Genomic DNA, 13,296 nt, shown 5'->3' with positions numbered 1-13,296 from the left:
ATTCCAAGGAAAAAAGTATGGAATCATGAAAAACAAATTGACAAAAGAACACTTCAACGCACCACTAGTACTTTGTTGCACCACCTCTGGCTTTTGTAACAGCTTACAGTCTCTGAGGCATGGACTTAATGAGTGACAAACAGTACTCTTCATCAATCTGGCTCCAACTTTCTCTGATTCCAGTTGCCAGATCAGTTTTGCAGGTTGGAGCCTTGGGATGCACCATTTTCTTCAAATTCTTCTACGGATTTTCAATTGGATTGAGATCCAGACTATTTGCAGGCCATGACATTGACCTTATGTGTCTTTCTTCAAGGAATTCAACAGTTTTTGCTCTATGACAAGATGCATTATCATCTTGAAAAATGATGTAATCATCCCCAAACATCCTTTCAATTGATTGGATAAGAAAAGTGTCCAAAATGACGATATAAACTTTATATAATAAATAATAATACAAGCATTATTGAAGATGTAACGATCGCCATCTCCCCAATGCCTTTACCTGACATGCAGCCCCATATCATCAATGACTTGTTTTCTTCAGGCAGTTGTCTTCATAAATCTCATTGAAATGGCACCAAACAAAAGTTCCATCATCACCTTGCCCATTGCAGAAACGCGATTCATCACTGAATATGACTTTCATCTAGTTATATCTACATTCCAATGAGATTTATGAAGACAACTGCCTGAAGAAAACATGCACATTTCCTCAGTCATTGATGATATGGGGCTGCATGTCAGGTAAAGGCATTGGGGAGACGGCGATCGTTATATCTTCAATAATGCTCAATCCAATTGAAAATCTGTAGAAGAATTTGAAGAAAATGGTGCATCCCAAGGCTCCAACCTGCAAAACTGATCTGGCAACTGGAATCAGAGAAAGTTGGAGCCAGATTGATGAAGAGTACTGTTTGTCACTCATTAAGTCCATGCCTCAGAGACTGTAAGCTGTTAGAAAAGCCAGAGGTGGTGCAACAAAGTACTAGTGGTGCGTTGAAGTGTTCTTTTGTCAATTTGTTTTTCATGATTCCATATTTTTTTCCTTGGAATTGAGTGATTCCATATTTTTTTCCCCTCTGGTTGGTCTAAAACAAGCAACTGTTACTGATTAATTACTTTTTTCTTGATTTCCTTTAATGTTTCCTAAAGCCAGAAAGTTGCCATTTGAAATGAACTTAGTTTTGTGTCATGTCTGTGATCTGGCTTTTTTCTAAAAAATTAAACAACTGGCTTAGAGAATCCCATTCTTATGATGAACACATCAGAATACAGTCAGAATACCCCAGAATTCAACACATGTAAATCATTAATGTTTCTCTCTCTCTGAGGAGAGTGCAACTGTGCACTGGAAACCTTATTGAATTACTTGTTGAATTGAATTACCACATGGACACCTCAGGAATCCTTTTTTTTTCTTTCAATCACCCTTCTTGAATGACCAAAAAGCTGATTTCATCAAGTGAGTTTCTTTTTCATCATCTTGCCTGTGTGTTTAGCTATGGAATTCAAGCACCTTCATACACCAATACTTGTGATTGGTATAATATAGATAATGTAAGTAGAATTTAGTTCTAATCGATGTACACAACATTAAAATATCACAACAGAGATAGAGATTGATATAGTCTCTGATGGAAGGTTTGAGGTTGGGGGGTAGACAAATCAATAGACAGATAGATGGATGGGTGAATGGATTGGTGACAACCTTAGGAATGTATCTTTCTTAGAACTCATCGATCCACAAGCAGTAAGTACAGTCGCAGCCACCGGTCTAGTAAGCCCACCCCAGACCACATGGAAAGAATGACTTCTTTGGGGACAGTAACTGTCACAGCCCTTGTCATCCAGTAGTTTGTGCAACCCTGACCGGTTTATGTGCCGACACCTCCCCTGCCATTGGAAACAGGATGTACGTATACTGTCAGACACCACATATGCACGTACAATTGCGCTTATGCGTTTACATTCAACTTCCAGGAAGATTAGAAGATTAGAAGACAAACCTTCAAGTCATTTGAGAAACAGGCTTCGCTGCAAGACAGTGGCACGATTGTTCCAAGATCCACAACAAGGAGGCACTTGAACAAAGATGGGCTGCCTGGTCAGGTTGTCAGAAAAAAAGCCATGGCTGTGCCAGTTCTACAATATGCCAAACAGCACCTACATAAGCATCAGAACTTCTGGACCAAAGCCATTTTTTGGAGTGATGGGGCTTAATTGAACTTGTGCTATTCATGCAAGACAAGACAAGCCTCTCCACCTTCTGATAAAATAAAAGTACTTCAACTACCGAGCCCAACTCATTCTTTACTTTAATGCTATATTTTGTTCAATGATTACACTATGCAGTAATGCTTCATTGTTTGATTTGAATCCCATTTAAATAAAAGGAATGTGTTTTGTCTGATAACTTATGCTTTCTTAAGAGTATGGTACTAAGAGTACAACTGCATATAGAAACATATAGATTGTGCTTCTAGTTGCTTATGCCTGGGCCCCTCTCGGCCCAGCTATGTTCACATAAGAGGTGTGCGAGAGCAAGAGGATGCTAACCACAAACAAGACTGTGGGGGAGATGAGAAACAGAGCTGAGGGAGAGAGTGAGAGAGAAAAACAAACAAGAAGAGAAAAAAAGGCAGCATCCCAGTGTTCTGAGGTAGAGAGGTGCACAGGGGAGAGGTGCACGAGAAAAAGAAAACCACTTGAGCTGTTGTTGTGAGATGAGCAGCGAGATAGGGACCTCCAGCAATGGCGTGTGGTTTTCAGGAAAAGGAAGGGGAGGGGGAGGGCGGGTTGGGTGGGCGGGTGGCAACACAGCCAACGAGGCGCTCAAAGGCCCCGTGGAATAGAAAGACAGACAGAGAAAGAGCGAGAAAGAGAAAGAGTGAGAGGGAGTGTGAAAGAGGCAAAAACAGAGGCCACCTCTGTCCACCTGCCTCTGTGGAATTCACCTTCTATGCGTTCGTCACACTCTCTCTCCGCCATACTGTGAGGTGAGTGTGAACGCGGCGGCGGCTCCGCCTGATTCCAAGTAAATATGACAACGAGGGGCCTGCCAGCCGACTGTGTGCCACTGTAGGGGAGGGGAGGGGACCCGGGTGACATGAGGGGGGGTGAGGGCAGGAGGGGGAGCGGGTGGTGGTGGTGTGGCGGTGGGGGGTATGTTTCTGTTTCACACTGTGCTCCTCTTCCAACCTCAGAGGCTGAGCCGCAGCGGCCGCCCACACACTCGCTGTCGAGAACTCACCCCCCCCCCCCCCCCCCCCCCCCCGCGCACACACACACACACACACACACACACACATAAACCCACATGTGTAAACACACATACAAACATCCTATGCAAACACAGTACAACTGAATACACACATGAATGTAGGTATACATGCACACGCACACGCACACACACACACACACACACACACACACACACACACACACACACACACACACGCATGTGGGGAAATACACATGTACATATATACACACCTCAATTCGCACATACAGAAATAGACATCTCAATTACTATTTTTGCCCCAAGTGTCAATAATCCCATCTTATTCCCAGAAAGTGTGAATGTGTGTGGGTGTGTATTTATGTGTGAGTGTGTGTTTGCGTCAACACACACTAATACTGTATGTCAACACAGAAATAAAATTTCTCTCCTATGCAGTATCTACAAAAATCTCTTTTGACATTATAGGCCCTTAAATAATGGGCAAAGGGCAAAATCTACAGTATTTCATCTGTCAAATTAAACACCATGAGCAAGATCCTGCGAGCAAACATTGGTTAATCACCTCGATTAAAATCTTTACTGTAATAGATTAATTTGGATAATAAAGTCTCTGTGTTATTGCTCCCAAATGCCACACATGAGCTTTATTTCATAGACCAAACACGTTGCTCATTGCCCATTAGGTGTGCCCAGTGAGTTTCCTATTCTGCACCGTTACTGCTGCACGTTTAGGAGCACTTTCCCTCTCTCACGTCCTTGCTGACCTCCTGCATTCTAGTTCCTTCGCAGGGTTTCGCTGTGTTGAGCTTAGCACGACGTCCGGGCCAATGTTTTGCTTCTGTGTTGCCTGACTGCGCCCATGGTGAATCAGTGTCCTCTGGTGCTGTTACAGGAAGCGTGCAGGTGAAGTGCTCAACAACCACAACCCCACAGCCTGACGCACAGGGCCCGTCCTTTTGTCTAGCGTGCACAGCATCTGTAGCTGAACTCACAAGGAGAAATATGCAGCGCCACCAATGAAAATAGGCTAAAAGACAAAAAGAGGAACGTATCTGTCTGATAAATATACATGACACCTGGAGACAAGGCGTGTTAGGTGTTGCAGTGCAATGCTTTATAGGCTGCACATGTGATTACCATTGGGTTTTCTGATAGACATAAAGTAGTTCTATACAGTGGAACAGAAACATAAATTGATGTCTCAACTCCATTTTAAAAAGGTACATCTCAGTTGTTTGCACTGTCATTAGACATTTGATGTTGAGCAAATCGAAACTGCACCCCCCACCAAGAGTAAAGCCACAAATTGGTTAATTTAAAGAGACCAAGGCAGCTGGCCTCGTTTACACACCGACTGGCAGGAAATGGCTTGTAGGTCATGTGTAGTTGTTTTTTCTTTTCTTTTTTGGTGGGAACGTATAGGTAGATACATTGAGATACATGAAACACATGTGTGCCTATAGTTGTTGTTGCAACACACATGACATTTGACTGATACTGAGAAAAACTGGATCACGCTTCAGACATGTTTCCTCCACACACAGGCCCATTCTAGTTTCTTTTTTATTTTTCAAAAATGACCCAGCAGTCATACTAGTGTGTGACGTGAGTAGTGTATGCCCTGTACAAATCACAGAGACAACAACAACCACATTTGGTCACTACCTGTTTGTGTATTTGTCTGTGATGAGTCTCTGTTTTTAATAAGTTTTTTAATAAGTTTTAGAAAGAGATGCACATTTAGTGCAATAGATAATGGTGACTGTGCACTGCTGAGATACTATTCAATATTATCAGCATTAAATGACAGGAGAGATAATCAAACAATCAAAGATACTGATGTGTACCAATTTAGAGTAATATTAATCACAGTCTCAAGTGCTCCAGTATTGAACAATCACAATACAATGTAATCAATCCCAATTTCAATGTAAGAACTTCTCTCCGTGCTAATTCAACATTGATCTAAATGTAGGTGCACCTAAATATGTCTGCACTCCCATTTGTTGTTTCTTTTTTTTTTAGAGTACTTGCATGAGAGCAATTTCCTGTTAACTGTAGACCCACAAACCTCTCTTGCTCTCTCTCTTTCGCTCTCTCTCTCTCTCTCACTCACTCACTCACTATCTCCACCACACTCTCCTCCCCTTCAGCAGTGGCGGTAATAGCGAGGGCAGAGAGTGCGTCTGAGTCAGACGCTGAGTGTCTTGTGGCTTGAGCAGCCGAGCGCCGTTGTGTGTTGCCGGCGCTGAGCGGTGTGCAGTGCGTGCCTGACGGTGCCGGTGGTATGAGGTGAGGAGAGAGATGGCGCGCGAAATGTGGACGCTCCTGCTCGTGCTCTTGCTCCCGGCCCTTGGCCACGCGCAGAGCGGAGACGGAGACAGTGAAGATGGGGACGCAGATCTAGATGCAGGTGAGTCGAGTCGAGTCTCGCCGCATGCGCTACTCGCACAATCTCTTCGTGCCTCTGTTCATCTCTTGAGTCAACAGCCACTTGAGAGGACACTTGTGTAATGTTCTATCTCTCTGGTCCATCTCTCCTGCATGTCCGGTGAAAAGTCAGTTTAGCAGCTGACTTGGCCGGGGTGTCATTATAATTGCATGCTGTTGTGTTCTTGTTTGATATTTTTATTTAAAACTTTGCATTAAAGATGCATGTGAATTTGCATATTAAATTTCCCCTTTTACATTGTAACAATACTGTGTTAGTAGAATACTGTATTTTGATACCCTGGATTATCAGCCCTGCTGAAATCCTAACACAATAGGATCAATCGACGAGGCCTATCAATAGGCTATATATTAATATATGGATGCTTTGCTCTTTACCAGATCTGGATGTTATGTGATGTTGGGTGTCTAATCTGATGGATCTAGTGTGACTAACTGTATTTTATTTTACTCTGTGCTTTTGCCCTTAGAGCCTGAATGCTTCAGTGAGATCAGCCTCAAAGTCAGCAATATAACCTGTTACTTTTCTGACGTCATTATTGGCACCAAAATTAGTCTTTGGTAATAACCAACATTATAATAAGAGCATGAAGAAAGCAGTTTTTGTGACTTAAAAAATATTTTGGCTGGTTGAATGACACTGAACAGTTTGAATAACCACAGGCATACATTGTATTCTGTTTCTCTAATCTGTAATCTGTTGATGTCAAACATAATTTCAGCTCATTGACACAAGATGCTAGGTGTTGGAATTCAACTTTGAAAGGATCTTATTTCACTGCAGCCATTGACATGATATTGGCTAAACATACACTCACCGTTCAAGAAGGCAAACCGATTGTTTTGGTGGTAACAGATATAGGTAAGCGTCATAAGCATTTGTGTGTGTGTCTGTGGGGGGGTGACAACATCTTATACACGTGTGTGTGAGGACAGCACAAATGTATCCTGAGAAGACAGCTTGTACAAAATGAAATTGTTTTCAACTCTCTCCCTCTCTCTGTCTTGACAGTCAAGCTCCCACCGCCACAGAATATTACAGCCATATATGACAAAAACTCAGGAGATGTAAACATTAGCTTTAGTGAGTACAGGCATGACTATGTGAAGCACTTCAATTTTCATGTGGAAATCTCGAATGAAACAAAAGTTATGGTGAGCATCTGTTTTTATTTTCTGTTCTCTGTTTTAACCTAGTAGCCGTGTGACGCTAGACACTGACGTCTCGAATCAGTGTCGAGGCTTCGAAGCACAAGTGTTTCAAAACTCTGAAATGCCATGTCATGCGCCCTAGTCAGTCCCATTCCTTCTAATTATAGCCAGCTAGAGAAATGTTGCAAGTACTGTACAACTGCTACAGTGTGTTGCTCTGATAGACCTTTCTGCATCAGAGTTTGAGGAGGAGGGTGAATTTAAGTTGTGTTCACTGTTGGGGAATATTTATAGGGAAATGATGGTTTTCTGTGTCTAAGGTCTTGATAGGCAAATTGTTTCAATGCCCATCTTGTAAACCTTTTGTTTGTTTAATCCAAATGTTATGTCATTACTTGATTTGATGTTCAATGCACCTCTCTCTCCTTAGAACTTTACGAAACAAAATGATAATTTAATCATTGCACGGGACATGCTGGGAGATGTGAAGGGTGGCTCTAAGTATTGGGTGAGAGCAAGAGTCAGGCCGCAAACATTTTATTTCAATGGACCCTGGTCAGAATGGAGCCCGATGCAAACCTTCACTGTGGACAAAGGTTAAAAAAGGAATATGCTTCTAATTGCATAGTTATTGTTATTGTTATTATTATTATTATTGTTGTTGTTATTATTGTTATTATTATTATTATTATTATTATTATTATCATCATCATCATTATATAGCTCTTTTAATAACTATGGTAATGATTTTCATAGATGATGAACCAGAAGAAGTCCTGTTGTACTCCATTATCATTGCCACCATCGCCATTCTGCTGCTTGTCATCTGCCTGATCACCCGGTTCCGGAGGAAAGAGTGAGTCTGACTGACACACCTGTTCATTCCACTGCTCACATTTGGCCCCCACTGCCAGCTCACTCACACTCACCCTCTGCTGTTATATTCAACCCTTTCCTCCTGCTAGACTCAAAGCCTACATCTTGCCAAATGTGCCACATCCCAAGACCACTCTCGTCCACATGCAGAAATTTAACAAGGTATGACTTCTGGAGACCTTTTATGAGAGGCAGACTGCAGTATATCATTATTTAAATAGCTAATTAGTCACATTTGAAGTTTCACCTACAGTACAGTACTGCATCTCCAGCTCTGTTGGATTGGCACACAGTCATTGTGTGACAACGTAATGTTTTAAATCATTTTACTCCAAATGAAGAAAGAGTCAATGAACACTTGCAACTGAATGAACGCTATTTTTCTAAACATCAAAAGCACTCATAGACACTTCCTTATATGAGTGGCCTACTTATGTCCGCCCACAGGGCCTGCTTCTGAGTTTCAACCCGGAGATCTTCAGCGACCTTCACATCAACCGACTGGACGAGGTGGGGGAGGACAAAGCGTTCACTGACGGACGAGGAGTGGACGCCCGGAGCCGCTGCCCAAGTCAACTCAGCCAGGTCCTCCTCTGGCAGCTTCCCCCGGGCGACAGCAGCTCTGACGGCTCACAGTCTACACTGCAGGACGAGGACGGGGAGCCGGAGGACCACGGACACGGGGTGGACGCGTCCAGCACGGGGCTGAGGCTCCTGGGGGAGGCGGCCCCCGCAGTGGACTCTGGGAACAGCTCCGACTCTGGAGACCCCTCCCTGATGAGCACCTGTGCACCACCGCGAGATTGTAAGGACGAGGCCTACGTCACCATGTCTTGCCTCTTCAAGACGCAGTAGGTCTGGAGAGAAGTCAGATGAGAGGAATGGGAAGTTTTACAGCCTACTGGTGTTCTTTATGACCATGCGGAGGCCTGCCAGCCACCAGTTCAGCTGATAAGTAAAAAAATGGCGGATCGGTCGCCTCAGGTTTGACCCTGTTCAGGTGACATGAAACTATACTCACACAGACTCTGGTTCAACATGGCCAACCTGTAGCTGCTTATTCTTCCATGCAAGGGGATGACCAACTGCTGCTTGTTAAGGTTTTATACTGTGTTCATGCAAACAGTCCATGAACCTCTGCGAATTGCACCAGGTTTTAGCACAACCACTACCGGACATTTCCAACAGGAACCAACACTGGAACTGTACATACTCCAGAAAGGAGAGATGGATGTCACTGAAGCGTTAATAAACTCTCACACAACACTGCTTATTAGCGGCCATCTAAAACAAGTTCAGAAAAAAGTTCAAAACTGTCACCAGAAATGGATTTATTTCTCTAGTCATATCAGCAACATGACTGAGATAGATAGTTACCTTGTGGGGTTCAATACAAATTCCACTTCATCCACTCAGGGTTTTTTTTTTTTTTTTTTAATCATTTGATATTTTGTAAAGAGCGTCTGAATGTTTATTGTAGCACATATGTGTTTAGCTAATTGTGCTGACTTTGATTCTGCAAAAGAAGTGGCTTGCTTCAACTTGTGCTCGACATACTATTCTAACACAATGTGCACTGACAGTTACTTCCATTTTCTCAAAATCATTCGTCAATGTTTTGTTGTGAACTTATTGTTTTTGTTTATGGTATGATTTTAAAGGTTAAATGTAGTATTTTATTGTCACATCCATTCATGCCTTAAGAGATTGAACAGTATGTTTGAGGTCATAGTAACCATTGTCCTTTCCAATGTGCCTTTGCATTCGATACCTACTAGTCTGTTTCACCAGATGTAACTGCACTGGTTGAACAAAGAATCAAGATGAACAGCATGCAAGAGAATATTGAGCAACACTTTTTTAACAACAATTGCACAATGGTAGCCTACGCCAAGAAACATTTTATGTTTGACAAATTAACTACTTCTTACACCTTTAAACTGGAAGAACAGCGTCTCTCTACTTGCTTTGTTGTTTTAGGATGGTGTCTTGAAATTCCAGGTGTTTGTTTTTTTGTCTGCATCACTTTAACAAAGACACCACCCATACAACAGTTCAATGTGTCTGATCCTTGGGCATTATAGAAATGTTATAGAAATGACTTATGTATTCTTTTTTAGTTTTTGAAATAAAGATGACCTTCCAAAGCTCAAAGTAATATCATCTAGACTTTTTATTTGTAAGGCACAACTAAATAACAGACTCCTGTCAAGTGGTGGATACTGTATATCCTCACACTTCAGAGACATGATGACTGACTGTTACACAACTAAATGCTAAACATCTCCGTAAGATGATGAAATCATACTGCAAAGGCTTGTTATTGAGGTACAATAAACACTCAACTTGACAGTACAAAGTCCACCAAAAAAACATGATCTTGACAGTAAAATAAAATACATCGCTGGAGATCATACGAATGAGTACAGCACTTAAGCAACAAAAACCAACGACAATTCAACAGCGGTTCAAAATTATATACAGATTAACACAACTTTCCCCCCTTGTACATTTCCAAATAACATTGTGGCATACATAATTTCCCTACACAGTACACACTGAGAATTGATTAGTGAAATAGGCACATGGGTTATTGGTAAGGCACAATCAGAGTTTCCAGGCACTTCTCATCATCAGAATGAAATAGACGTCGCTCTCGATGGAGGCACTGACTCCACAGTAGTAGTTCAAGAACTCCTCTTTGGTCACCTACACAGAGAACAAAGGGAAAGCACATGCTTACCACACACACAGAGAGGTGACATCGCACGCATGCCATCGACTGGGGAAAATGGAAAAATGACAGTACTCCCACATTGAGTCCACATAGCTTCCCCAGAAGTCAAAGAGAGAAGCTGCAGAACTACAGAGAGCTGGTTAGTTGCCTTCCGCCCCACTGGGGGTTTCACACAGTCTCTAAACATAACAAGCTACGAGGGTTCAGTTCATTGTGAGAAGCACACATACATTAAGGATAACATTCATGCAGACCCTATGGGAAAGAGAGGGTGTCTGTCAAGAGAAACGGTCCAGCATGAGTCTATAGTTAGTGGAAATACCCAAAGCAACATTAGAGAGCAGTGCAAAGGTTAGTGCAGATGATACACAAACATGAAGGGCGACTGCTGTGGTTTGTCCAGTTGTGACAGGAGCAAATGTATTTATTTGCATAAATGCAAATGTGTACATGAGAAATACAGTGGTATTATTTGCAGTAAGTGTAGGTAGGATAGCAAATAAAATGAATAATACTGCATTCATGTCAAACATGAGATAACACCATGCCTATGAAATGCAGAATGTAGGCAGTGCTGTCGCCCTTCATGCCTTGATGTTAAGTTCACAGTGGTTAATCATTACTTGGTTTCAGTGATGATTCGATTGTCGGTTAATCTAATAGTAGAGAGCTTCGAGGTTTTGCCACAGTTCATTTGAATATACAAAGATGGAGGACGATGTCTCACGTGTCATCTCTTCACCCTCAGAAGAATGTCTTTAGATGTTATTAGAGCTTCCAGGCATTTTTCATCATTATTATAAAGTAGATGTCTGTGTCAATGGATGCACTCACACCTGCATAGTAATTCATAAACTCTTCTTTTGTCACCTGGTGCATTAGAAATACAGAACAATCACAAGTGTCACTGAAAAAACTGCTTTGAGTCCCCTCTGGTAATTGCAGGAAAAGAAGTGTCATTTCACAACACTTTAAGTGCGATAATAACATTGCTTTTACTCATATTCTAACTATTGATGACTCCATGCTGTACTGTGTTTGTATTAGTAGGAGTACGAAAACAACATAGGCTAACATAACATATATGATAAGAGTAAGTCATACGATACCTTTCCATCCTTGTCATCGGGGGAGTCAAAACTGTTCAGAAACTGCCGAAATATCTGATCTTCTGTCCATTCCCCATTTTGATACTTAGGATGGTTTTTGGCATTGTACACGCCCCGAAGATCTTCAACGGTTATGACCCCATCGCCTGTCTTGTCAAGCTTTCTAAATGCCTGCATGATCACCTCTTTCCTAGCATTGGACATGGGTGGCTGCAATCACAATATTCAGGATGATTAGACAACAAACTACACAGAATCATCCTGCTTATATGATATGAATAAGATGTTTTGAGACAGCTTCACCCTTAGTGTAATCAGAAACTCATCAAAGTCAATCTGCCCGCTGCCATCTCTGTCAAAGTGCTGGAACAGTTTAAGAGCCTCTTCCTTTTCTATCAGAACGCCATAATCATTTAACCCCTTTAGAAACTCCTTTAGATCCAAAGTACGGTTGTTGTCATCATCCATGATCCTGAAAGTCCTTGGAATGACAAATAAGGGGCATTGTTTATATCATAATGATTGAGTCAAAATACCCAAATGTAGGCTACAACAAAATACAGTTCTACATTTACATATTTAAAAGTCCAAGACACTGTAACAATATTAGCTTAGGCTGCATTGGCTAGGAAAAGGAATAGCCTAGCCTAGGATATTCGGGCTACCTGCCCAGTCCTTTGATTCCAGCTGACCCCCTTGCCAAACACTGGAGCCTTAACCGCTCCACGGGATCTGAGGTCGCCGATAACTGACGCTTGGCGTTTACCGCCATCTCCCGGTCGTGTCGCGCTGTCCCTGCCATGGTCTTCTCTTCCTGTGAGGGCAAATGACGAAAAAAACACCACTGTGCACAACAACGTCTACAATATCCAGCATAGACCATTAATGAGTTAACATCTGAATATTGATAGGCCATCATTTAACATTAGGCTTTTTATTTTCGAAGGTCAATTTCTGTGTGGTGGTCTAAACAATGAAAAAGGCTACAGACAGCAGTTATACAGAAACCTACAAAATATCTATATAAGGCGACTGCAGAAAGTAGCCTAGTAACCGTGCAGGCATAACCAAGCTGTCCTAGGAGTCTTGCCAACTGATAAGGCTGGCAAATGTCAACTTCACAGATGCGCGGCCTGTGCTCAGTTGACATAGCCTACTGGCATCATCCAGAGAAATTACACGACACAGTCCAGTGGCATAATATTAAATGACGGAAATTTCGCAATCCATGCAAAAGTGAAAAATAATATATAATAATAGTCTAAAGTAGCCTATTTAACTGAAAACATACCAATCAACATTAACCGATCAGCTTTTACTTTCATCAAAACAGTCGAGCAGCAAACTTACCAGAAGTGGAACTGGCCCCTCCCCTAGTTTGAGCGTTCTACTGTTTCCAAGGAAACACATTCTCTGTTCTGATTGGCTCAAACGGAGTCAGTCAGTAGCTGATGCTGTTGGATGCCAGTAACTGTCAGGTGTGTATTGCCAAATCGATTGCATTGCAATGGCACATGGAACACATTTAGAGACAGAGGATGTTGAACTTGAGTAATGTTTTGATTTATTTTATTTTGTTTATCATTTCAAAAAATATATAAAATAATATAGATACATACATAACATAATATACATACATTTGTCCAGTGTATATGGGCAACTGACATCAACATACATGTGAACCGATTAATATTTACATCTAGTAGATTTCCAGATTCACTATTAAT

At 41.8% G+C, this 13,296-nt stretch overlaps 2 protein-coding genes across 5 annotated transcripts; one reads left to right on the top strand and one right to left on the bottom strand.

The window, feature by feature from the left end:
* Positions 1-5,381: 5,381 nt before the first annotated feature.
* il7r (interleukin 7 receptor) lies at positions 5,382-9,877 on the top strand. The gene is made up of 8 exons (XM_062554370.1): positions 5,382-5,657; positions 6,166-6,256; positions 6,418-6,557; positions 6,708-6,850; positions 7,278-7,443; positions 7,604-7,703; positions 7,813-7,885; positions 8,171-9,877. Exons 1-8 carry the CDS (start codon positions 5,549-5,551, stop codon positions 8,576-8,578), a joined length of 1,230 nt encoding a protein of 409 aa, XP_062410354.1. The 5' UTR covers positions 5,382-5,548; the 3' UTR covers positions 8,579-9,877.
* Position 9,878: 1 nt separating this feature from the next.
* capslb (calcyphosine-like b) lies at positions 9,879-12,951 on the bottom strand. 4 transcript variants are annotated; one of them, XM_062554374.1, is made up of 6 exons: positions 12,920-12,951; positions 12,235-12,383; positions 11,873-12,050; positions 11,570-11,779; positions 11,188-11,330; positions 9,879-10,432 (listed from the first exon to the last, which is right to left on the bottom strand). In XM_062554374.1, exons 2-5 carry the CDS (start codon positions 12,369-12,371, stop codon positions 11,229-11,231), a joined length of 627 nt encoding a protein of 208 aa, XP_062410358.1. In that variant the 5' UTR covers positions 12,372-12,383; positions 12,920-12,951; the 3' UTR covers positions 9,879-10,432; positions 11,188-11,228. The 4 variants fall into 4 exon arrangements, with proteins under 4 accessions (XP_062410358.1, XP_062410357.1, XP_062410355.1 ...); XM_062554373.1 differs by lacking the exon at positions 12,920-12,951 and adding an exon at positions 12,861-12,894; XM_062554371.1 differs by lacking the exon at positions 12,920-12,951 and having other exon boundaries at positions 12,235-12,813.
* Positions 12,952-13,296: the final 345 nt, after the last annotated feature.

The sequence above is a fragment of the Sardina pilchardus genome, chromosome 14 (assembly GCF_963854185.1).
Source record: "Sardina pilchardus chromosome 14, fSarPil1.1, whole genome shotgun sequence".
NCBI classification, from domain to species: Eukaryota; Metazoa; Chordata; class Actinopteri; order Clupeiformes; family Clupeidae; genus Sardina; species Sardina pilchardus.
The sequence above is the reverse complement of the archived record's forward strand: the minus strand, read 5'-3'. Positions and strand labels throughout refer to the sequence as shown.